Source organism: Takifugu flavidus, chromosome 6, assembly GCF_003711565.1.
Source record: "Takifugu flavidus isolate HTHZ2018 chromosome 6, ASM371156v2, whole genome shotgun sequence".
Classification (NCBI taxonomy): domain Eukaryota; kingdom Metazoa; phylum Chordata; class Actinopteri; order Tetraodontiformes; family Tetraodontidae; genus Takifugu; species Takifugu flavidus.
The window spans coordinates 33,154-59,349 of record NC_079525.1 but is presented as its reverse complement, the minus strand read 5'-3'; the positions used below and the strand labels follow the sequence as shown (position 1 = coordinate 59,349).

The 26,196-nt window shown below is 53.4% G+C and overlaps 1 protein-coding gene across 1 annotated transcript; it reads left to right on the top strand.

Moving 5' to 3' along the window:
• Window positions 1-951: 951 nt before the first annotated feature.
• LOC130527166 (RNA binding protein fox-1 homolog 2-like) lies at window positions 952-25,423 on the top strand. The gene is given in 14 exon segments (XM_057035385.1): window positions 952-2,028; window positions 2,031-2,107; window positions 5,813-5,860; window positions 13,405-13,611; window positions 14,532-14,699; window positions 14,865-14,918; window positions 14,999-15,091; window positions 18,635-18,722; window positions 18,841-18,897; window positions 18,970-19,117; window positions 19,604-19,649; window positions 21,876-21,964; window positions 22,064-22,148; window positions 22,444-25,423. Coding segments are annotated over 14 exon segments (1,368 nt in total). The 5' UTR covers window positions 952-1,865; the 3' UTR covers window positions 22,489-25,423.
• The last annotated feature ends 773 nt before the right edge of the window (window positions 25,424-26,196 follow it).

Below are 26,196 nucleotides of genomic sequence, written 5' to 3'. Positions count from 1 at the left end.
AAGGAGTAGTTCTGGAATAATGTGTCCTCACGTCACCGATACAGCAGCAAAACATCAGGAGTAAACGTATCGGAGTCAAACGTGGAGCCAGTGATGGACGGAGGGGAGACAGGAAGTCCATTTCATCCTGTTGACACCCCTGCATCAGTCCGATGAAATGATCCCGAGTCTCTAATGGAAATGCATGGTTTATGCCCCAGTTTGATCAAATAAAGTAAGAAAATAAATATTTTTCCTGCAGTAGCTGACATTTTAGAGCCTTCAACCACATGAGGAGTTTAGGTTTCTGATGGATTCTTCAGCATTTCTGAAGTGTTGCGAACAGTCCTGACCAGGGTCCAATCCAAATATCTGTCCCTAAAGTCACGTGGTCGACATATTTTTGCACTTAAGAGGCCACATCAGCAAAATGAAATTATAACTAATAACTGCAGATTCATCAGAACTCTCCGTGCACGCAAACTGTGCAGCGAAGGGCGTTTAAAGTAAACGCGCTCCGGAATAAAGGTTTCTCGGCTCTAAATATGTGGATTTGCTCCAGTCTAAAGCTAAAGCCGAGCTCATTTAAACGGGTCCCGCGCTCCCGGGAGGAGCGTGGAGCCGCTGCTGTTGCCTTTTAAAGTCATCGCCGCCCTGGGAGCCTTCGGCCACTGGGTGTCATCCAAGCGATGGGAATGCTGCAGCGGCGCGCTGCGTGACTCACGGCTGCTTCTGGTGCGGAGCCCTTGGCCCGCATGTTGCCTGTGTCATGAGTTCGGAATGAATCCTGTCAAAACCCACTTCTCGGCGAAGCCCCCCCCCTCTACCGCCGGCGGGGAATGATTAAATAGATCCCCCAGTGGAAAGAATCGCCTGATTTTATGGGTTTGATCACGTCATGAGAACACGGTTGTTTCACGAGCAGGCAGCCCCCCCCCCCAACACACACACACACACACACACCTATCGGTGAGATGTATGGAAGCACTGCGGCACACTGCGCGCATTTGCAGGCTGCGTGGCTGTTTGCGTTGAGCCGGAGCGGAAGACAGGAGGGGGGAAGGACTAGAGCAGGAGAGTAGGAGGAGGGAAAGGGGACAGTTTCCTTTCTGCAACACGCTTCGAGATCACACCGGGAACGCGAAGAAAGGAGAGAAAAAAGGCAGGAGAGAGAGAGGGAGGGAGAAGGAAAGACCGCAGCCCCTCCGCAGTGTCCGCTGGTTTTTGTCCGTCTTTTGGTTTTACGCAGAATTTGCGGAGCAACATGGGGGGGTCAGAGAGCTCCTGACGAGGCTCGACTTTGGTGAACCTCCGCTCAGTCTGCGGCTAATAGGCAGGAGAGGAAAAGGGCGACCGGGAAGACATGTTGGAGAGGTTTCCTTCGTCTTGAGGTCGCGCTAGGATGTTAATGTGCTCTTAAAACGCACGTCTGCTCCGCGCAGTGAAGACAAAACGCCGAGGGCAAATGGGACTCGGGCGGTAGGTTCTGCTCGGGAGCCATTGTTTTGCTCGGCCTTTTATTTAAGAGGTTTGTTATGATCGGAGACCACGTAGGCCTTTTGTGCAAGCCCGCAGGAAAAGAGATCCAGTGAAGGCGGGGGACCGAGGTGCGCTCCTGCCTGGATTTCAGTAGATCCACGGTCGGCTCGCGGTCCTTATTCAGGTAGCCGCGACGTTTCCAGACACACGGGCTCTCCGGGAGGTGGAAGGGGCCCAGTGGAGAGCGAGAGAGATCCTTTTAGCCGGGTAGAAAAGAACCCCCGGCTGGCTTCGAGCACAAAGGTGCACCCGACCAGATAGTTTTTGGGTCGGTTTGGTTTTTTTTTTTTTTTTTATTAATTAGCAGCCCATTTCGACCAAGACAAGAGACAAAAGAAGATTTTTAAATGTTAATGTCGACCGACGTTGCATCCATCATGGTGCCTGTGTCCCGGGGTCTCCTGGACCGGGAGCGAGAGCTGGACACCATGACCGGAGTGCACCCCAGCGCGGGCGGTGCTCCCGCGGTCGTGCGGGGCATGAAGCGTGGAGACCCGGAGCCCGACGGACAGGCGGCGCCACTCTGGTGGACACGGCCGGGGCAGAGTGCAAGCGTCCCCGCATCGACGGCTCGGGAGGACTCGGCGAGGTTGGTCAATGGGGGGGGGGGGTCCCGTTTTCTGCTCCATATACAGTAGTGGGAGCGTGGCGCAGCGGGGCCTTTGTGTTGTGATCTGATGACATCCTCGGATCTGCTGCACAAGGCGCCTGCACTTAGATTTAGGCCGCCAAACCCCCCCCCCCCCCCCCCCCCCCCCAGCACAGTCCTTCACAACACTACACTGGCTAAACATGCGGTAATTTAGACGTGCGTGTGTAATCTAAGAGGCAATTGGAGAAGTGCTGTGTCGCTGATGAGGCGTCCCGCTGGGATGGAAACAAACGGGAGCTTCTCCCAATGTTGATGTTGCTGTTTGGACCTGACTCCGCTCGTGTGTGTGTGTGCGTGCGTGTGTGTGTGTGTGGGGGGGGGGGGGGCATGTGGCCGAGGCGGGTCTGTCCTGGAGATTCAACCCTTTCACCTGCTCAGGGCCGGTGGACTCCTCCAGGATCAGGATCTTGCCTTTGTCATTGGAATCAAGCAGCTGCTGTTTTCTCCATCAACGAGATCCCAAATTGGTCCAAAATCTGTTAATATAGCAGATGAGGAGGAGTCATTGGGGATCACATGGGATGAGAGGGAGCGATGGAAGGAGGAGAAGTGGCCCGTTGGAAGCAGCTTAATGGCTGCTGAGCGCTCCGGGGGGGGGGGGGGGGGGGGGGGAGTGCGTGCATGTGGGGCTGAGAGGGAATGCAGATCAATAACTTCTGCCCCTAAAATGTATCGACCGTGAGCCGGCTGGACAGTCCGGAAATGAGGGGGGGGTGCCCCTCCCCCCTCCCCTCCCCTCCCCCCCGGCGGTGGTGCAGGAACAGATTTGCCCTATCACTGGCAGTAAAGAGGCTTTGTTTCCATCTAATGGGATCACATCTCCGACTGGAGGGGCCACACTGATCCTGTGATCCTGTGATCCTTATCCAAGTCAGGATTTATGGAACGCACGTGCATCCCGACGCACATGAACGTTACGCGCACGTACGGGGTTGTTTTCCTTTGCAGTTGAAACGCGGTTGCGTTTCTGAAGAGAAGATGCTCCGGTTTCCGCCCCCCCCCCCCCGGATTATTCCTGGCTCCTGTATTTGACGGCCAGACGAGCAGGAATGGAGAAATGTTTTCTGACTGGAAAATAACAGCTGGTTTCACCATTCCCAGCTCCATAAACCCACAAAAGTGCAGGCTTGAGGGTCCTCGGGCCTGTTATTCCATGATGCTGTAGCCTACGCTGACCCCCCCCCCCAGCTGCAGCAACCACCCAGATTTGGTTTAATACATTCAGATTCCGGATGGAAATAGGGTGATGTTTAATTTTCCTGCTTGTAATCCAGAGCCCTCCGTCTGCCGAGCTAATCTTCAAGATGGAAAATGTGAGGAGAACTCTGGCTCTTTGGAACGCCATCCCCCCCCGCCCCCCGTCCCTAAAGGAGCCTTTATTGCTGGCGTGGCCTCAGGAGTTGAACTCTGATCCGGAGCTCATCCCAGAATCGGGTGTGGCCGTGGTGACGGTCCAGCCAAATGAGCCTAATGACGACACCAGCACCATTTGGCTCTTCTCTCTTTCCATCCGGGTCTGATGGCGTCGGCGGCGTGGGGGCGGGGTCTCAGCGCACGTCTCCCCCGGTGCCGTCGGACACACGGATGCTCCGCTAACAGCAGAACACCGGCGGCACCGCACTCACGCTAATGGCTGCTCGCCTCGTGCACGTCCCACGTGGATTCCAAAGGAAAAGGAAGCTGCTGGGCGGCGTGTCCCACGTGCACTCTCAGGGAGAGGGGGCCGGCGTGCCCGTCTCCCGTTGGCGTGCTCCGTAATGGGGGCGCGCTCTCCTAATAAGGTCTTTCCTGGGGCGACGGAAGCCACGATAAATGACTGGGAAGGTTAACGTGGGCCTGCTGCTTAACTCTCATCCCAAGACCTGGAATCAGCAGAGAGGGAAGCGTCCGGCGTTCCTTCCTGTCTGACTGGCGCTCCGTCCTGGAGACGCTGGTGTGGCGTGTTCGCTCCTTAAATCACACGGAACGTTTCACTATTAATCTGGGAATTTTCTACCTGTGATGTAAGAGCGAACCAGGAATACGGGCCGGCGCCGGAACACGTCGCAGTATTTACACCGAGGAGTCAGTCGGATCTCGGCGATGTCGTTGGACCTCCAAAATGCTCCGATCACGACTTGGGATGATCCAGGGAACATTCCCAGGATGAAACCCTCTGAGGTCCAATGGACGTTCCGGATGTTCTGGTAGCGGCCCGGATTATCAGCGCCGCGATTTTGACATAATGAGGTTACGCAATCGGGCCCAGCCGCGGATAATGAGATGCAAATTCTGGTCCGTCCAATCAGGAGCAGGGAATTCTGGGATCCGAGCAGCGGTGACAGATTTTCTCGCTGATGGCGGATTGACGGTTCCTGTCGTGACCCGGGGGCGGGTGAGGTGATTCCGAAGTCTCCCGACGCCGTGGTGTCGGCGTGCTGCGGAATGTCGGAGGCATGTGAGGAACAAGCCGGAGTCCACTTCACACGGTGGCGCCGGAGTGGCGCCTCCACCTGAGCGACGGGCCTGTGAGGAGGCGCCACTCAGCAGTCGCTGCCTTCTTTGGGGGGGGGGCAGGGTTCATCCGTGAAAGATGACCGGATGGCGTGAAGGAGAGAGGCCATTCATCCCCCGACCCTCCACCATCTCGCCCCCCCCCATCTGCCATCTGTTGACTTGAAATCAGCCATTAATTTCCCCCCGTCCTCCCCCTGCAGCCCCCCCCCCGCGGTCTGTAGCCCCCCCACCTTGGTCGGGACACAGCTGCACCTGGTTTGTGTCACAGAAAACGGCGGCCAACCCGTTTTGTTTGCCTGAGATGGGGGGGGGCGCGTTCCTCTCTGCTCCTGAGGAAATGAATCACATGACTCCACTGGTGTCTGAGTCATTATCTTTGCCCCCCGTCTCTCCGTTACCCCCTCCCCCTATGTTGGCTCCTCCCTCAGACCCTTGCAAATATGAATTCCAGATGTTTGACCCCCCCCTCGCTCTGACGCAGCGTTCAGGCCCATCGACCCCCCCCCCCGTTTAGATCTTCTTCCACTTTGTGTCTTCGGCTTCTGTAGAATCAGGTTTATGCTTTATTCATGTTCCGGCTTCTAAGAGCTCCTTTATTATTTAGAGCCTCCAGTTCTCAAAGTGGCGCCGCTGAGTGGGGGGGGGGTCACGCAAACTGCAGCTTTTCAGCATGGAAAGGCTCTAGCTGTACGCCCCCCCCCCCCCCCCCCTCTGTTTTTGGTTCTATAGATTAGCTCTAGCTGTGCCCCCCCTCCCCATTTTTGGTTCTATAGATTAGCTCTAGCTGTACGCCCCCCCCCTCTGTTTTTGTTCTATAGATTAGCTCTAGCTGTGCCCCCCCCCCTCTGTTTTTGGTTCTATAGATTAGCTCTAGCTGTGCCCCCCCCCCTCTGTTTTTGGTTCTATAGATTAGCTCTAGCTGTGCCCCCCCCCCTCTGTTTTTGGTTCTATAGATTAGCTCTAGCTGTGCCCCCCCCCTCTGTTTTTGGTTCTATAGATTAGCTCTAGCTGTACGCCCCCCCCCTCTGTTTTTGTTCTATAGATTAGCTCTAGCTGTGCCCCCCCCCCTCTGTTTTTGGTTCTATAGATTAGCTCTAGCTGTGCCCCCCCCCCTGACTGGTGTCCTAAACTCTGCTCTCCTTTCAGAACAACGACCCGCTCACCCTCTACCATGGTTACCCCTCCCACAGTCAGGTGAGGACGCACATGATGGAGGAAAACTCCAGTTATTTATGTATTTATTTGTGTTGTTATTTGTTTGTTTATTTATTGATGTTGTTGTTGTTTATGCATTGAAATGGTGTCAGTGGTGATCAGCAGGATTCCAAACATCTGTTTCAGGTGACTGTATTTGTGCATTAGCCAGCTCGTTGTAATTAGACTAGTTTATGTGGTTAATCCCTGGGATTAGACTAGTTTAGGTGGTTAATCCCTGGTTAATCCTGTTTCCATCCTCATGCTCTGTCCATAATCCCCCCCCCTCACCCCCCCCCCCCCCCCAGATAACCTGGATTATGCTGCTTTATCTGTTAATCTGGTTTATCTGAACCACCTTTGGAGGTTCTTAGCACAGCAGAGATGGAGCATTAGACCGGTTAGTCCTCCACTACTGGGGGGGTTAGTTCACCACTACTGGGGGGGTTAGTCCTCCACTACTGGGGGGTTAGTTCACCACTACTGGGGGGTTAGTCCTCCACTACTGGGGGGTTAGTCCTCCACTACTGGGGGGTAGTCCTCCACTACTGGGGGGGTTAGTCCTCCACTACTGGGGGTTAGTCCTCCACTACTGGGGGGGTTAGTTCACCACTACTGGGGGTTAGTCCTCCACTACTGGGGGGTTGAAGTGTGAACTGGCCTCTGAGCAGAGAACAAACAGCAGCAGTTGCTCCACAGCACAGAGGTGCTAAACTGTCAACAGGAAGGAAGGAAGGAAGGAAGGAAGGAAGGAAGGAAGGAAGGAAGGAAGGAAGGAAGAGCTTGGAGAGCAGCAAGGTGTGAAGAGGCAGACAGACAGACAGACAGACAGACAGACAGACAGACAGACAGGCAGGTAGACAGGTTAACCTATACACGAATCTTCTAGTCATGTGACTCCACCAACAGATGTTTGGTTCATAGGGAAGCAGAAAACTTTTGACAAATGGTTTGAAATAATTCAGTAAATTATTTTGTAGGTAATTGAAGTTAAAAAGAAGCATTTAGACTAAGGAATACTTAACTAAAACAGATTATTATGGGGTGGAGTTCAGTCAGATGATTGTCTTTATGTGCACATGCAAAATAACAGCTGGAGGCTCACGCAGGCTAGCGGTGTGCTAGCGCTGTGCTAGCTGTGTGCTAGCGCTGTGCTAGCTGTGTGCTAGCGCTGTGCTAGCGCTGTGCTAGCGCTGTGCTAGCTGTGTGCTAGTGCTGTGCTAGCTGTGTGCTAGCGCTGTGCTAGCTGTGTGCTAGTGCTGTGCTAGCGGTGTGCTAGCTGTGTGCTAGTGCTGTGCTAGCAGTGTGCTAGCTGTTGTGTCTAATATTTGGCTTTTCCAGTGTTGTGTGAAACTTTGATACAACAGTTCAAGAGGTGATCATCAGGATTAAATCCTAAAGCTAAAACCCTCAGATGTCACATTCAGGGCATCAAACCCTGAAATGCTCCGTTTTTATTTGCCTGCCTGTTAATTTACACGAATGTGTCAAAGTCTCGAGTGTTTAACAACTGGATCTTTTTCAAACTGCCAATCAGGTTAAATTCTTCTGACCTAAATATGTTGATATGAACGGCTCCTAATTTCCATTCAAATGAGGCGTCGCGATGTGTCGGTGCAGCACCTGGAGGTGCGGTGGAAACGTGCGCGGTGGAAACGTGCACGGTGGCGCCATGGCGTGCGCTCAGAAGTGAGCTGGGTGTGTTTTTAAAAAGAGACAAAAAAAAAAATTGCAGCACATTTATGTAACCGGAGAGAGAGGAAGGTCCTCCCCGTGGTACCAGCAGGCCCAGTTAGCTCACCTACATGGAGAAGAGAGCGAGAGAAGGGGAGGGGAGAGAGAGCAGGTATGACAGGAGCTGCAGGGGGAGGCGTCAGCCTATCTGGGTGAGGGAGGAGAGGAGAGGAGGAGAGGAGAGGAGCAGCCAGGGTACAGCAGAAGGCTGGGGGGAGTCGGAAGGAAGGGAGCGAGTGGGAGAGAGGGAGAGACAAAAGTGAGTGGGTGAGCAAAGGAAAGAAAGGAGGCAAACAAGGAACAGTACCGGAGACAGCCAGCGGAGGAGAGGAAGGTGGAGGAGGAGGGAGGAGGGAGGGAGGGAGGGAGGGACTGGCATGGCCACACGGAGGGAGCGGGGGCAGAGAGAGGGAGATTTTGAATCCGTGAGACAGACCAGAGAGACGCAGAGAGAGGGAGAGAGAGAGGGAGCGCGGAGGAGAGCACAGCCACAGCTCCGAGTACCATGATGGGACTGTACTATCCATCCGTGTTGGTGAGTGTTTATCGCTCCGTGTGTGTGTGTGTGTGTGTGTGTGTGTTGTGTGTGGTGTGTGTGTGTGTGTGGTGTGTGTGTGTGGGCTCCGCTCTACATAAAGCATGGATCGGGAACATGACAACACTGTCATTGAGCATGAAATATTAATTAGCCGCTAACGGACGAGGACTCTACTTGACCTCTTTACTGGAGCGGTCGGGCAGGGAGCTTCTCTGATGGCCGTCGCTGTGAAGGACGCCAACGGTGGATGTATCTTCGTAGGCGATGGGGGGCTGCAGGATCGGCCTCGTCAGGAGGCTCGGACGTGGCGAGATGCTCGAGCGGCCACGCGTCATTGGCACGCGGCTGTTGTGGCATCTGTTCTGTCACCTGGAGCTAGCAGCAGCTAGCACCCGCGTATAACCAGCCCTCGCGAACACACCGCGCGACACGTTAGCCTGCGCGACACGTTAGCCCGCGCGACACGTTAGCCTGCGCGACTGGCTGTAGCGGTCGAGCAGGAAAGGTCTGAGACGTTGGAGGCGAACGCCTGGAGGGACGGGGGCGGAGAGGTCCGGGGCACAACTCCTCTCTCTTTATTGCCTCTGCAGCTGTCTCGCTGCTCCAGTGGGAGTGAAACGGACAGGTGCCCCCACAGTTGTCTCCCCCACTCTGCCACCATACAGCCCCCCTCATGTGGCCGTGCGGCTGTTGTCCTACGACACCTCCACAGAAGCTCCAGCTCACAGCAGGCTGCAAAGTTTGCCTTCCCATTTGTCTGGAGTCGGGATTTCGGCCGCTCTCCTTCTTCCTGTCTTTTCTTGTGGGCGTTCCACTCTTTCACTTCTACCTTTGGATTCCGGCTCTTTATTGTTTGACCTCTTTTTCTCCCTCCTCACTCTCCCTGGGGCCCTGGCAGCTGTTATCTCAATGTTGTGCTCCAAGAGACTCTGGAAGAGGGGGATGGGTTGAAAGAGGGAGAGAGAAGTGGAATGGGGGGAAGAATGGCAGCAGGAGAACAGGAGATTGATTTTCGGGTGGTGGGATACCCCGGGGCAGTTGTCAGGGAAGTCCTTGGCTGAAATTCCGCAGAGGGACAAACGCAAACAGCTGAAGGAAACAGAAATCTGACGACGTTGTCGGTCAACCGTGGGCTCGGTGATGCAACGCCAGCGTTAGCATTCATGTTCCTGGAGAACGGCGGCAGGTCCCGATTGTGCAGTTGTTTGCCCGTCTCTGCGTATGCTAACGTATGCTAACAGCATGCTAACGCTTTGAGCTCCAGTCGAGTGCAGAAGGCTGACATAGTTTCTCAGGTCCCGGCGAAGCGCACGCCCCGAGGCGAGGGAGAGTCGCGGCCTGCTACCAAACGCCGCCGCGCTCGCAGGAACTCCTCCACGGGTCTTCGTTGACCTTCCGCACAGTTCCGCAGCGGCAGTTTGGGCACGGACCTGCTGAGCTGCGTTGCTGTGGCAACACGCGTGAGAGTGGCGGAGGGTCCGAGGAGAGAGGAAAGATGGGAGATAAACCCTGGCGTGCCGGGGCTGCCGACCCCTCGTGGCCCTCGTGGCCCTCGTGGCCCTCGTGGCCCTCGTGGCGGGGCGTTTAGGGGCCCCTGGCGCAGGAGCCGCCCCTGGCTGATGACTGTAGTGGTGAGGATGATGATGGTGGTGATGGTGGTGATGGTGATGGTGATGTGCTCCAGCTGGCCGGCGGAGCTGCAACAAAAGCACCGCGGCCGGACAGATGTGGTGAACAGGACCAACCCGTTTCGTGGCCGAGCTGTGGCAGGGCTGCGTGTGTGTTGGGTAAATAAAGCGCCGTCCCTCAGGTTTGTGTGTTCACCTGCACGCTCGTCCGGGCCGGGGCCGCTGCTGCTCAGGGGCCACGGACGGGGACGAGTGTTGTCATCGGCAGATTATTGTGGAGCGTTTGCTTTAGCTGCAGCTGAGACCTGCACACACACACACACACACACACACACACACACACACACACACACCTTTAATAGGAGTCTCCTCGGACTGTGGGACCCTACAAGGTAGCGGCTGAGGGGGGATGGAGACTAGGAGGGGATTATTTGACGAGCACACATGTTACCCTATAAGGAAATGAAGACGAGTGTGGGGGGAGGAGCTGCGGCCGTCGCGCGGGCGCTGTTGCTATGAAGCAAATGGACTTGATTGACAGGCGCGGGGCGGGACATATGAAAGGCTGCTGTCTGGGTTTTACGGAGCGTAAAGAAGGGAAGCGGATCGAGAGAGTGGGAGGAAAAGTAGATTGGCAGCAGGAAGAGCGGAGAATAAAAGCGAGAGCAATGAGGAGGAAGGATTAATGTGGGATGCAATAATGTAACAGGAGGGTGTCTCCCTGCTCGTCGCTACGCCGCGCACGTTGGCCGGAAGTGTCTCCGCAGCACCGTCGGAGCCACCCGGCCCAGTTCTTCCCGTCCCCGAGTCCAGTTGTGCCTCCATCCAAGTTGTGGAAGGAGATTTCAGAGCGATGGCGGGGAGCAGCGATATGCTGAAGCGACATTATTGATGTGGAATGACCCGGCATCGGCCTAGTTAGGTGTGAGCTGCCCCCCCCCCTCCCCCCCCCCGGAGCGTAGCTACAGATGCACGCGCCTTCCAACATGTCTCCTCAGACCCTCGCCGCTGCTAACTGACCTGAAAAGCTCCAGCTAGCTCCAGCTAGCTCCAGCTAGCTCCAGCGCCTGACGACGTGCACACCAGAGGTGCACAGAACGGCCGAGCGTTCCTCCTCTCTGAGGTCAGAAAGGTCAGGAAACAGACCCCGGTTTATAGAGGGGCCGTTGCGATGAGTCTGAAACGGCTCCCAGGAAAAGGCCGACTGACGAACACGAACGCACGGTTGCTCCTGGCAAGTATTCCCGCTTCTATTTTGGGCTGGCAGAGGGAGCAGGAACAGCCGGGGTTGTCCATTCTCCTGCTAGGCTGTAATCTGTTTCTGTGCAGAGCAACAACAATACGGCGCGTCGTGATTGGTCGCTGAATCTTCTAGATTCTACATGTCAGCTAATGTAACCTCTGCTGTGGCTCCACCAATGAGCTCACATCTGCCATCTCAGCCTTCCCTGGAGCCGTCTGAGCACCGAGCAGCACAGATTCTTAACGGGCGGATTTCCACCCAAAAGTGGCTCTTGGCTGTTGCCGAAATGTCGAGAAAAGGGATCATGTGACCAGATTTGATCATCGCTCCACCGTCTATTCACGCTCTGTCGCTCCTTTCACAGCACAGAGCTCTTTATTCCTTTCTACATTAATAAGAACGTAATGATGTCAGCTCCTCTTTTTCCATGCGGTTTGACGTGCAGGACTTGGTGCACGAGCACGTGCACGTGCGCGGCACATCCCTGTCCTGTAGACGTGGGGCTGGTTTCATCATATCATCTGAAGGTTGTGGCTCAACCGTAAGAGCGACCAAACTGCTACGTGGGCGTATGAGCGGCGCTTCAGTAAACACTGCTGCGTGTCATGCTCATGCACGTGTGGCGTGCACGCAGGCTTCCAGCAGCTGGAATAGTCCTGAAACCGCGAGTTTGTGTTGGGATCCGCTGACGGTTTAACGTTTAAGGTTGTTTTATATCCACACTAGTCGCGTCTGCAGGTTAAAGCTTAATTATGCCGGCGGTTCTGGACGCTTTTGCCTTTCAAAATAAAAGTCAGAACATTTATTGGTACCGATACCAGTGATATTTATCTGTGTGGCCACAAACCAGGTCCCCTTTTTTCTAAAAATGTCTTAAAAGCTTCTTTCAGAGCTCCATTTCCTGCTCTGGATATCATCTCATCGCCCGTCTATCTCTGCCCGACCTTTGTCCCTTCAGACGATTAGATTAGGAGCACTCTGTTCAAACCACCTCTGAGTAGACAGCGCTGGGTCCAGTTCAGTACACTCAACCACTAATTGTGCCTCACATCCAACCCTGGATCCACCTCAGAGGTCCACAACATCAACGCAGAACGTGGACCTGGTGGTGGATAGAACCGGGCCTTTAAAATGGCTGCCGGGTGCGTGGCGATGAAGCCGTGGACCGGTGCTGCTACCGAGCGCTGGGTGGCAGAGCGACGCGAGCACGCGGTCCGAACAGAACCGGACAGACCCGGATATGAACTAGCGAGCAGGAAAGTGCTGTAAGACCAGCTCGACTGTGCATTCCCAAACCAGGATGGAGTAAAGACGCATTTTAATGTATTTCAAGTGCATTTGCCACAGTGGCATTAGCATTAGCATTAGCATTAGCATTAGCATTGAGCCAAGTCTGTTGAGTCTGTAGTATTCTGTGTTCCACGCCGCTGAAGTTGTTCCCAGTTTCGGTAGCATCCTTGTTGACCATCCCGGGTCTTTCAGTCAGGCTGCGGCGTCACAGGTGTGGTGCTCAGAAAGGTCACAAAGCTGAAAGACAGATGGCGTGTGCACAGAGCCACTCATGCACGCAGATACACTCACCCACACACTCTTAACACTCCCAAAGGGACAGAGATCCATTGTGCCACTCAGATGGCCAACCACACGTGCACGCACACACCAAATGCAAAGCATAAACATGCTATTTAATCTCAAGGCTACATTATAATGCAGAACTTGGCTATGTTGACCTCACCTCGCTCTAGATAATTAGGAAGACTTTCACAGGTTAACACACGTGTTCGTTAATTAGTCACCATTTGCAGCAACTAGCAAGGAAAAAAAGATCAGTTTAAAGGATTTAGTGAAACTGATGCAGCGGTGCACAAGAGTCTGGCCAGTGCTCTCGGCTCACTCACCACCCCCCCACCACCCCCACTCCTTTTGCCCACTTCCTGTTGCCATGTAGGGTGGCCACGCCCCCTCCCAATGCTAAGGTGTGTGAGGATTTTCAAGGGGTCACAACGATTGTTGGTCTCTGTTGCGTTCAGGTGTGTGTTTGTGTGTCAAAGGTGGTCGCCGTGCACAACGGTGGTCGCCGTGCACAACGGCGGTCGCCGTGCACAACGGCGGTCGCCGTGCACGGGCATTTGAGTCCCGGCGCACCGCACCGAGCTCGGAGGCATCGCACCCTGAATAATAGATGTGGCAGCTGTGAATGTTTAATGCACGTTGGTGCTATAGACACAAGCACATATTTCCATGCACCCTGAACCATTTGACATCATTTCCTGAAGCCTTTGACATCATTTCCTGAAGCCTTTGAGAGGGAGCTGTTAGGGCAGGAGTGTTGTACGAGCGACCTCGGCGTTGTGTGCTGAAGCTTCTCCAGCTCACGTTCCTCCACTTTGGATCCTAACAGGGCTCCCAAGACAGTGTTGGCGGTCAGGAGGGACTCGTGCCACCAGCCTTCTCTGCTTTCCCCCCACCGCCCCCACCGCCCCCCCAGAACGGCCTGACCCTGGACTACGGTGGCAGCTTGTATGCAGCAGGATCCGTCCAAGGCCCAGTGGAAGCAGGCGGGCCGGCCAGCAGTGCCCCCAACGCTGCCAACAGCCTGGCTGCCCAGGTGAGTGGCTCTCTGGGCCCCGCCCCCCCTCCCCGCCCCCCCGCCCCCCCGGAACAGGTCCTGGGGACTAAAGGGCTCACTCGTTATGTTCTCATCTTCCTTTTCGTCCACTTCTGTGTGTTTGGAAAGATGCAGAGATGTTGAGACGCTGGCGGTGGAGACACACGCCGCTACGGCGCCGTAAATGTCCGAGTTAGGAGCTCACCACACAGTTCTTTGTTTGTTTGTTTGTTTGTGGCTCATCCTCCACTCGTATGAAGCTCCAAATATTGAATGGAATTCTGATTGACACTGACGCTGATAACGCCGTGAGAGCAGAACTATTTTTGTACGGAATATTTATTCCGTGCGAATAACGGGGCAGCAGAAGTCCGGCTCTGGAACTGTCCCGTCGCTCAAATGCTGCACCAAGAGAAATTAGAGGAGACGTGGCAGCAGGTGAGCGGGGTTCAGACCTCCGGTACCTCAGCGGGCTTCAGACCTCCGGTACCTCAGCGGGGTTCAGACCTCCGGTACCTCAGCGGGCTTCAGACCTCCGGTACCTCAGCGGGGTTCAGACCTCCGGTACCTCAGCGGAGTTCAGGCCTCCGGTACCTCAGCGGGGTTCAGACCTCCGGTACCTCAGCGGGGTTCAGACCTCCAGTATCAGAGCTAACAGAGACGTTGCTAGCTAAGATGTTGGTTAGGAACGTCTCTCTCTCTAACCCTAACCCTGTTAGTTAGCAAATTCATCAGTTCTGTGTTTGGTCTGTGGTTTCCCAGAAGAACCTGCCCGACGTCAACACCTCATTTCGTTTGTGCTGATGAGGATTTTAATTCTTAGTTTTATCCTGAACGGTGGCTACGGCGTCCTGGGGTGAGCCGATATGTTCTTGATTCTAATGTGATCTTCCTCCGGTCCTGTCCCTGTCGCCCAGCAGTCGGATGGCTCCTCCCAGCTGGACGGTCAGTCGGGGGTCGGCTCAGGAGGAGGTGGTGCTGGAGGAACTGCAGGGGTCGACTCCGACGATAAGGGGACCCCTAAACGCCTCCACGTGTCCAACATCCCCTTCCGCTTCAGAGACCCCGACCTTCGGCAGATGTTTGGGGTGTGTAGACCGAGACGTTCTGACGTCAGCAGGGCGACCCGAGGGTCTCCACAATGTGGTGCAGAAGGCCAGGGGCTCGGCAGTGCTGCCACCTGCTGGCCAGAGATGAGACTACACCTATGATGCCTGTTCAGCCTTGTTTTTCTCCTTTTCCTCCATTTTCAGCAATTTGGCAAAATCCTGGATGTTGAGATCATTTTCAACGAAAGGGGATCCAAGGTAGAGCGGTTTCACCGAGCATCTCAGTAGACCTCGTTCATCCGTAGCGACCGCTCACCCCTCGTCTCTTCGCCCCGCAGGGTTTCGGTTTTGTAACGTTTGAGACGAGCGCGGACGCAGAGAGGGCCAAAGAGAAACTTCACGGTACGCTGGTGGAAGGACGTAAAATCGAGGTAACTTCCTGCCCCCGCAGCCCCCCCTCCCCCCTTCAGCTTTCAGTTGTACGCAACAGCAACCATTCTCTCCTCTGTTTCCCCTCCATGTCTATGAGAATGCGTTGGTCGTGGTCGTCTGTGCCCAGAGGCCCCGGGTGGCTGTGTGTCCGACTCTAACCTCTGGCTTCTGAAGGCACTTCCTGTGGATGCTGATGCTCTTTGTTGTTGTTGTTGTTGTTGTTGTTGTGAGCTGTCCGTTGCACCTTGGTCTGAAACGCTGTGTGGATTGCAACCGAGCATGCTGGGTGGCGTGGGCTACACGGCGGCATGGCTGGAGGCACGCCGGCGTGACGGGGCCGTGCTGGCGAGCTCTGCTTCTGTCACCGCATGTCGGATCTTTTTGTTTTGGTTTTCCCGCCTCATCGCCACCGTCATCATCACCATCATCTCCTCGTCCGTGGTCACGACGCGTGGCTCTTTTGATTGGTGGTTGTCTTTATGGGCAGGCAGTTTTCTGGCCGCCTCGTTCTTTCCTCTGAAACATGCTTGCTGGTTGCTGTCAGAGGCTCCTGTGTGTTGCATGGGTGGATGGCGGGGCTGGTGTCGGTGGCTCGCCGCGCTTCCCTTCACGTCACCGCTGCCTCCGGGCAGCACTTTTGCTTTTCCTTCTGTTGACGGGCGCCTGGACGGATGCATGACCGGGCGTTTCCAGGGGTCCTTTAGGCCGCCGCGCTGCTGTGAGAAGTGTGGCGTCGTTTCTGATGCTGACGTTTCATTTCAGATGTCAGACGGGAAAACAAATGAAAGAAACTTTGATTGCACACACTTTCATCCCCCACTCCTGAGCAACAGAGCAGCAGATCTCTCGGAAGTGCGTTTTGTTGTGATATTCTTTCTTTTCCGTGCGTTTCCGTCAGCATGGGCTCGGACGCCAGCAGCAAATGGCCGTCCGGTTCAAACCCGCGCATACGTTCGCCATTTGCCCTGGCGCTTGATGTGACAGCCGCGGTTTCCTTTTGTAGCCGCTCCCGAAGCTTCCGTGCATGGTGTCGAATGTCGTGCACTCTGTGTCCGTGTGTGTGCAGCAGCATTGTGGGGGGAGAATGAACACGTGAGGAGAGCGCACGGTTCTTCCCTCTCCTTTACTTTCCCATCCTCCATCTGTCTTTTCTTCCTTCACCGTGCCAGTCCGTCCGTCTCCCCCGGTGTGTGTGTCCACTCTCTCTCCTGCCCCCCCCCACATATTCCTGTCCATTCCTTCTCCTATCATGGTCCTGTCCCACCACTGAAGCAGCTTTGATCCTGAGTGAAATATCCAATAACCAAATAATGGATTTCTGTCGTTCTCTGCTTTCATGTCTTTGCTCCTTTATTACCCCTTTGATTTGTGTTTTTAGTGCGTTTGTGAAAGTGGAGGCTAGGTTGTTGTCCATCGGCGGGTTCTTGTAGGTACCTGTTGACCGTGACCTGTCACTGGCTCCCCCTCCGCCACAGGCTGGGGGGGGTCGCTCCTCATTACCTCGTTTGTTCATGTTTCTTTTTTGGTTCATCATTTCTTTCTTACATATGTTTTCTCTATTTCCCTGATGATTTTTGTATGTTGTTGTTGTTGTCAGTCTCCACGGTAACTGCTCGCGTGTCCTCACGCCGTTTCCCTGGCAACGGTAAGTTGTGTACACATAGCATCATCTTTGAATGACCCCCCCCCCCACCCCATCGGACCATAGTTGAAATAAAATGCACCCAATTGAAGAACTCATTTCCTGGAGGGAGATTGATTGATTGACTGATTGATTGACGGGCAGAATCCGATTGGCTAATCCTGTGACTGATTGGGGAGTTGGTGAATGAAATTACCCGTGATTAGCCAGTGACCGCATGGCATCAAACAGATCAGGCCACTTGTGTAACTGAATGTCGTGCATCTCTCTGCAACTATGACTACCACCTTTACGCACTCATTCCAACCACCTCTAACTGCATCTAGCATTGATCCAGAGCTGTGTCCTGCATGGTCGACTCTCTCTCTGGTCATCTCTATGGCGTCATAGTACTACGTCATCTCTGTGTCATGTGTCAGCCAGTAGTTGCATTTGTGCACCGTAGTGGGGCAGCATGTTGAAGCATGATTGCTATTGTAGCTCCAGCTGGAGACCAGGGCGACCGTGTGTCCCACCTGCTGGTTCACTCCTGTATTTGATCATTGCTTCCTGCAGACGGCCGTCGCGGTGCAGCTCTTTAGACATGGCGCCTGTGTTTTATGGGATGTGGATGATCGCGGCGTGCCCCTCCACATGCCAGACCATTGAATTGACACGTCTCCGCTCACTAAGACAACACAAACGCTGTCAGCAGAGTAATGGGGAGGAGAGCAGTTGTGCCCCGGATCACCACAGATTTTCCTTCTTCGTAGTTTTCTAGAAAGAGGCGTCTTTTCCTCTCCGGATCAGTTCGGACCGGCTGGTGTGTGTTAGCGGTTGTTGCTTTCTGGTGGGAGACACTGATGCCCGGCAGTGTTTCACAACCACGGTTTATTCCAATTGTTTTCCTTTGTTTGATTTCTGAGGAATGATGCTATCGCACACGCACACACACACACACACACACACACACACACACACACCACCATCCTCTGTCTGTAGACTTCTCTTTCTGTGTTTTTACTCTTGCTTCATTTCTTTCTTCCTCATTTCTCGACTGTTTGCTCATGAATAGTGAGATCCTGTGTGTGTGTGTGTGAGTGTGTGTGTGTGTGTGTGTGTGATGTCGTTGGTCTTCATTAGAGATTTGCACATTTGGACGTGTTGTTCTCCACCTCATGTCTGTGTGTTTCTGTCTCTGGACTGGCTCCTCCTGCATCGCTCTGTTTCTGTCTCCTCCTCTTCCTCCTCCTCTTCCTCCTCCTCCTCCTCCTCCTCTTCCTCCTCTTCCTCCTCCTCTTCCTCCCTTTTCTGTGTGACGTGTTTGATTGGGTGGGCTGCCAACCCGTTTTTGTTTTGATTGGTCTGTTGTTGCATAAGATGCTTGCTGATTGGCTCGCCGCTGGTGATGTGATGCACTCTCGACTGGCTGTGTATAATTTGAGTTTGACCTCTTTGGATTTTGTTGCCTTGTGTTTACTCGACATATCTGCTGCTTAATTCAACTTCTTCCCCTCCTCCTTTTAAGGTAGCAATGGAATGGTCTTGGATTTCTGTTTGAATGCTTTCAATTTCAAATATTTTTTCTTTGTTCTGTGCTCCAACAGTGGCGTTGTTGTGTGTGCCTGAATCCTCACCAGAGTAAATCTGTGATCTTAATATCTTTTTTTTTCCTTGAATAGAAGTGCATGAATCAGTTACCATCGCTCGTCAGCAACAGAATTAACTCTAAATTCAGCTATTTTAAAAACTGTGACGGCACCTGACGCTCACAGACCAGATTTCTGGAGCCTGCCAAGGGTGACCTGGTGTTTTGCTAATGCTAAAACTGCTAATGAGACTCAGCCCAATTTGAGAATTCCTCAGCTCTTCTTCACGTGTTGTATTTGGGACGGTGAAAGCGTTTTTTTCTGGTGTTAAGGTCAACAACGCCACAGCCAGAGTGATGACGAACAAGAAGATGACCACCCCTTACGCTAACGGAGAGGGGCTCGCCGCGCTGCCATACGGTAACACGGCGTTGGACCAGCGGGTCCTGCAGCTCGCTGCCCTCGTCTTTGCTAGCGTCAGCCGAGCGAATACACGAACGCAGACCTGACGCGTGTCATTCTTTTCTGTTGACCACAGCTGGATGGAAGCTGACTCCCATGGTCGGAGCCATGTACAGTCCTGAACTCTACACAGGTGTGACCTCAGAAATGGCCGCCGTGCTGCGTTGGACGGGTGAATCTTCATCTCTGCCTTTCTCTCCATCAGTACCTGGCTTCCCCTACTCCGCCGCTGCCGCTGCCGCTGCCACTACTGCCGCCACCATCCGGGGAGCTCACCTGCGGGGTCGTGCTCGGCCCGTCTACAGTGCAGTCAGGGCAGCGGTGCCCCAGCCGGCCATCCCTACTTACCCAGGGTAAAAACACGACTGCCCCCCATGACTTTAGATAGAAGTGACGGACGCTGTGCATGTCTGAACTCACTTCAATTCATGATTGTGCATGCTGTGTGATTGAAAACATTTGAATTTACATGTAGACATTGATAGCTGGCGCAGCTGAAATACCATTTCCTTGTACCTCATGTGGTCATAAGTGCAGTCGTATATTTCTAGACGTATAAATGAGTACTCCAGTACTTGTATTTACATACAAAGAGGTGGTATTTTGCCTTGCATGTTGCACGGTGTGTAATAATCTCACTCTCTTTTCTCTTCTCTCTTTCACAATCTGTTTGGCACTTTTTTCACGCCTTCCCCTCTTTTGTCACTCTCATTTGTTGTTTCGCGCATCGGCCACACGGTGGCGCATCACACCTCTTTTTTTTTTGTTTTTCCTTTGCCTCTCCACCACCGTTCCTTTGTGCTGTCTCCTTCCCTTCCTCCTCTCTCCTTCTCTCTCAGTGTGATGGCCTATCAGGATGGCTTTTACGGTGCCGCTGACCTCTATGTAAGTATATACCTCCACTCTCTACGGCCTCACCCCCGTTTCCCCCCTGTTGCCTGTGGGTTTTCAAGTGTGAAATGACAGAAGGACCAAACCCGTAGAGACGTATACTTGCCCAGTCTTTTCGTTTTGCACGTGTAGGAATTTGCCGTTTAAACCTTTATGGCTCCAAAAGGCTCCAAAGCCAACAGGCGCTCCTGTGATCTCCACAGATTACGGGGAGAGCGTCGGCGCTCCGGTGGCGGCGCTCGTCCACGAGTAGACTCCTCTAGGGTTGGCTTCTGTGCATTTGTGAGTTGGTGTGTACTAATGTGATTATCTGTATGTGTAACGGTGTGTGTGCGCGTGTGTGTGAGACCAGGTTGACAATAGCTGTTTCTGTTCTCTCTGTAGACTAGTGTTTCAGGACATTAGTGGCAGATTGGCCCAGGTAGGGTTTCCGCTCTCTGAGAGCCAGTGTGCATCCTCCTCGTCTCAATGACTGCGTGCTGCTAGACATTATTGACCATCTGAGATTGAAATGCCTTATCTGTCTTCTTCTACTAACTCACTGGATTCTGACATGTGTGGAGTTGCGGAAGGGGGAGTTAGGAATCAAGCGGGATGGAACCTAAACGCTCCGATCACATTAGAGCTCCGGGGACGGACGTGCATCCGTGGCGAGATCAAAGGTCGATGAATAGGGATTTTAAGGGTTCTGGTGGAGCGCAAAAGCCGCCGCTTTTATCCCCATTTCTGGCTGCCTCCCATTTTATTCTGTTCTGAGGAGTAAATCAAATTCTCTTGAGTTCCTCCCCGAACGTGATGGAATTAAAAATCCGCTTTCATTCAACATCAGCTGCGTTTTCCCTTTGATCCACGGTCCCTCGTTCTGACATGAAGAACATGGAGTCAGATCGCTGCCACAAGTCGCCCGCACGTCACACTGCACGTCTCCTGCACGTGCACACGCGCAGCACGTGCGTTGACCTGCGCCGTGCTCTTGGGGCGCCGCCGAGTGCCCGTGAGCGCCGTGTTGCCCCGGGTGTGGCGCCACGGGGCGGCGTCTCCCCGCCGCTGGCGCCGAAGCTTCTGCCTCCAGGTCAGCAGGGCGCCTCGGCCGGCTCGCCGTCCACGCGCTCTTCTGGGGGGCGGAGACGGCGACCGTGGTAACGGACCCGCGGTGTGATGTGCTCGTGAGCTGTGGCCGTGATCCGGCTCCGTAGGACGTAGAGAAGTGGAGGAAACCAGGCTGGACTTATCATCTGCCCATCCAAACCCCTTCCAGGAACCTCCCTGTGTTTCACCTGTGGCATGCTAACTGAATCAGTGTTGGCATGTTGAGTACTGACCAGGCTGACCCCCCCCCCCCCACCCCCACCCCCCCTCTGTCAGTAGTCTTTATTTCACTCGTTTGCTGTTGATTTCTACTCCAGTTGAGAACTGAAACGGAAGCAGCCGTTGCTCTTTTCCGTCTCCTGATTTTCCTTATATGCTCCTTCCCTCCTCCTCTGCACCCCCCCATCCACCCCCCCTCCACCCCCCGCCTCCCTCACATAGCAACTGTTGCTCCTGAATGTGGGGACCTGGTCATGACTGATCCTCTAGGGTAGAGTGGTTGGTGTGTGTTTGTTTTATTCTTTGAAGGAGAAAAATGAAGCTAATCACTGTTCTGAGGCTTGGGAACGCACGTGTGTGTGTGTGTGTGTGTGTGTGTGTGTGTGTGTGTGTGTGTGTGTGTTCGGCTGACTTCTTACACCTGTAGTTCATTTTGTGTCGTTCATCAGCTGTTCATTCAGATATTGACGCAATCATCCTGCCCCCCCCATGACTGTCGGGGGGGGCTGGGGCTCGGCGGATGGATCTGGTCTCTCTCCCTCCGTCAGCAACTCACTCTCAAAGCACTTTAGATGTAATGAAGCTGGTTTGGTTTAGCGTGAGATGCGTTTGCATCAGCAGTCCTGGGGGGGGAGAACCACCCAGAGCCTGAGCTGCACCCCCGTGAATGCCCGACTGCACCAGACTAGTCAGTTGTGCCGACTGCTTGTTAATCTTCCGCTCTTTCCTCAGCAGTTTTCCTCACACTGTAACAAGTAGCTTCACTGTTAGCCTGCTAGTTTTTACCAACTAGTTCTGACCGGTAACAAGGATTCACTCTTTTGTTCTGCACCCCCCCATTGTCTTTGTTCTCCATCACATCTTTCCCCCCCCCCCCCCCCCCCATCTCTCTGACCCATTACCACCACACAGGGGGGCTACGCAGCGTATCGTTACGCCCAGCCGGCCGCCGTAGCGACCCCGGCGGCGGCGGCCGCTGCAGCGGCAGCGTACAGCGACAGGTGAGATACGAGTGGGAGCAGCACGCCCTCACCCCCCCCACCCCCCACCCCCCACCCCCCCCACCTCACCTTCAACAGTGTCAATGTTCTCTGTTGCAGTTACGGGCGGGTTTACACGGCGGACCCCTACCACGCCGCGCTCACCCCTGCTGCCGCCGCCGCCGCTTATGGCGTCGGAGCCATGGTGAGACCTCAAGGCTGAATGAGGGAGGGGGGGAGGGAGCAAGGGTAGGAGAGAGGGAGCGAGCGAGGGAGGAGGGAGGGAGCGAGGGGAGGACGGAGGAGGGAGGGGAGGAGTTATTATAGTTATTGTAGAGTTATTAATAGTTACAGAGTTATTACAGAGTTATTACAGAGTTATTACAGAGTTATTACAGAGTTATTATTTGTAGAGTTGTTATTTCTTGTACATCAGTTCATGAGCAGCAACTTGTATTTCAGTTTACATGATTTAAATGTGAAACTTTCCCCCCCCACAGGCCACACTCTACAGGGGGGGCTACAGTAGATTTGCCCCTTATTAAAGACACTACATTTCCCAGGAGCTCCGTGGAATTCCTCTCCCAGAGTTCCCCTCTGCCATGGAGGACGACTGCACCAATTTTAAAGTGTGGATTTACTGACAACGCTGATATTTCAGATCAACCCCCCCCTCCAACAACCCCCCCCCCCCAACAAACAACCCCCCCCCCCAACAAACAACCCCCCCATCCCTACATTTTCCTGTTACTACACAGTAGAAGAACGATGTATTAAAGACTGACAGACGGCCTTGAGATTAGCAAGAACAGAAGATCCAGAGACGACACCTCCCCCACCACAAGGCTGTATTATAACCCCCCCCACCCCCACCCCCCCCCACCCCCCCGGGAGCACAAGACTTGGGATTCCAGATGTTCAACCATGCATGTGAAACATCTGGCTGCTGCGTCTCCTGCACCCCCTCGACATTTACAGAGAAACTGTCCACAAAGCATCGACCCCCCCGGGCCCCCAGGCCCCGCCCCAGGCCCCGCCCACCGGGCCAACCGGCCCCGCCCACCGCCCCCCCCCCCCCCCCCCCCCCCCGTGGACCTCAGCGATTCCTCCTCAGATGGAAAGAGGACGACGGAGAGGAGGAAGAGTCATCGGAGCTGTTCCTTACCTCAAGTTTTCTTCGGATGTGGGAAAGTTGAACCTTTAAATTGTTCTGATATGCAAGGAAATTAGCTTAGAGGAAACCAAGAAACGAGCTGATTATTATGGGAATTCTCCTCCTTATCAACCCTTCTGTGACTGAGCAGCTGCTGTTTATAGGAAACGTGTAGATTCAACAGTGGAAGATCAGAATATGCATCTTTCCAATATTGTGACACACCTGTACTCTCACCTCACCCTCCTCTTGCACAAGACCCCCCCCACCCCCCCCCCCGGAACACTAGGAAAACCTGCACTAAACTCCCAAACCACCTTTTTTATCTTTAGACTCTAAACTTTCTGCTGGTAACCTGGAGGTTCAAGTATCCGTTAATGGTTTATGGTAGAGATTAACCCCCCCCCCCCGTAGATAAAAGTCCAACACTTTAAAAGTCTTCCTGAAACGAGCGTTTTTGATAACGTCTTCATGCAGCAGATAACGAGCAGCAGGAGACTTCTTCTCTTCTTCTCTGTGCATCCGTCTCTCGTATTCTCCGTTTCCAAATGTGGCTTTTTTTGGCTTTTGTTTCGTTCCAAAGATTTGTAGAAAGCACATTTTTCTGCAGTATGTATAAATATATCATCTTTGTTTGATTATGATTATTCTAATTATTGATTGTCACCATCATTCTATTCCTCTTCTCTTCCTTTACTCTTTCATCTCATTTGATTTCATTAAAGTTAAGGTTGTATTTTTAACTCTTTTTTTAAGTTTCCCTTATAAGGAAAGCTGGCGCCAACAGTGACGTACGTGCACGAGACCCATAGTGACGTACGTGCACGAGACCATCAGGTGTTTGGAAAATGAAAAACTGACTCAGTTTGAGTTTTTTCCCATTTGGCTGAAGTGGCTTCTGCGTATTTGATCATAGGAGCCTCCCCTGGTCCTGACCCTGACCCTGACCCTGACCCTGACCCTGACCCTGACCCTGGCCCTGACCCTGGCCCTGGCCCTGGCCCTAACCCTGACCCTGGTCCTGACCCTGACCCTGGCCCTGGCCCTGACCCTGACCCTGGCCCTGACCCTGACTCTGAGTCTGGCCCTAACCCTAACCCTGACCCTAATCCTGACCCTAACCCTGACCCTAATCCTGACCCTGACCCTGGCCCTGAGTCTGGCCCTAACCCTAACCCTGGCCTTGGCCCTAACCCTGTCCCGGACCCTGGCCCTAACCCTAACCTTGACCCTGACCCTGGCCCTGGCCCTGACCCTGACCCTGGCCCTGACCCTGGCCCTAACCCTAACCTTTGCCCTGACTCTGGCCCTGACCCTAACCCTGACCCTGACCCTAACCCTAACCTTGACCCTGGCCCTGGCCCTGGCCCTGACCCTGGCCCTGGCCCTGACCCTGACCCTGGCCCTGACCCTGCCCCGTGTGCTGGTGTGAGCGCCCATGTTCTGTGCGCCGTCCTTACGTTTGAGTCCCCACATTTCAGTGGTTAAACCCGTCGGCTCCACTCTGGTTATCAGCTCAACTATCCTGAAATATACCGTCAACTAACTAGCAGGCAGGCAGATAAACGGCTTAGCTGGAGATAAACGGGACAGTCTGGGACGCAATCTGTGATGTTGACATTTTTGTTTGTTGCCTTTTTTTTTTTTTTCAAGCCTGATATATTTTTCTGACACAAATTCAAAATGTCTTTTCTATTTAATGTTCTGTTGTTTAAAAAAAAAAAAAAGATTCACGACATTAAACATTTCTTTTTAAATATCTCAATGGTAGTCTACTATAGAATGTGTTCTGAATAAAAAGAAGAAAAAAAAAACTAGCCAAAGATGCTAAAGGTCCTCGGCATGCTCTGATTAACCAGAAGCCTTCGGGCGAGACCGACCAGACGTGAGACAGAAACACAGATGGAGGCGAAGGCATGGACAAACCAGCATGAGTGATACCCGTCAAGTTAAGGAAAACAGTTTTGCATGACTCTTGTGTCCTTTATATTTGATTTCTGTGCAGACCAGCCAGGTGCATCCTGGTCTACAGCAGCTGGCAGCTAGCAGACGCAAGCTAGCAGACGCAAGCTAGCAGACGCAAGCTAGCCAACAACAGAGAGCACAGGGCAGTTTGGCGGAAAGGCCCGATGACACAAAATGGCTGAAAACACCAACATTTTTCTGTCACGGTATTCTTGCGTATGTAATATAGTGAATGATATCGATTCTTCATAGTTGCTCTGGTTTTTTAGCAACCTTCTGTCATGTCCAAACACCTTGCCATGACTGTTTTTTGTTATTGAATGTTCATATAAAATGCTTTATATAAAAACGTTTTGTTGTGATCCCGCTCTCAGTTGCTTTCCTTCATCAGTCCATTGAATGTCCTGAATATTACTGGGAATTAAGGAGGAATAGTCCAGAAATAGCTGCTGTCGTTGGGGGTTTCAAGCTGTGTCGAGATGAAAAAGAGGAGATTTGGGAGGCTGGAATCTTCCTGCTGATCTGCAGGTCGACCTAAGCGTGATTAAGCCTCATTTTTTTAACAACATTTGGAATCTCAGGGAAAATCCTGTGATAAACATGTCAATGACGAGTGAGTGCGCGTCCCCCTGAGCTGCTGGCTATGCTAACGCTCGCTAACCCTTTTATGATGATGAGACCTTGAGGAACATCTTCAAACCTCGTTAAACAAATGTCAGAATCGAGGAAAAGGATCAGAAGTGCGAGCGCAGAAGGTCTCTTTAGATCTTTAGATCCATCATCCGCATCTGTCACATCCACAAAATCTATTTTTAGGACAGAAAGAAGGTCCCTTAAATCTCCTTTCTTGGCCGTTCTGGTTTAAACTTGAGCGAGTTGCCGTGACGACGGCTGCACGTCTGGTTGCAGCTGTGTGATTGGCTCGTGTTAATGAACAGGTCGGCGTGATAAAGTGGCGATTCCGTGCTTGATTTTCTCCCCCACGTGATCCCTTTCAGGCTCCTGGGGGGGTCCTGGGAGGCTCCTGAGAGGCTCCTGTGGGGGGTCCTGGGAGGCTCCTGGGGGGGGCGGTCCTGGGAGGCTCCTGAGAGGCTCCTGTGGGGGGTCCTGGGAGGCTCCTGGGGGGGTCCTGGGA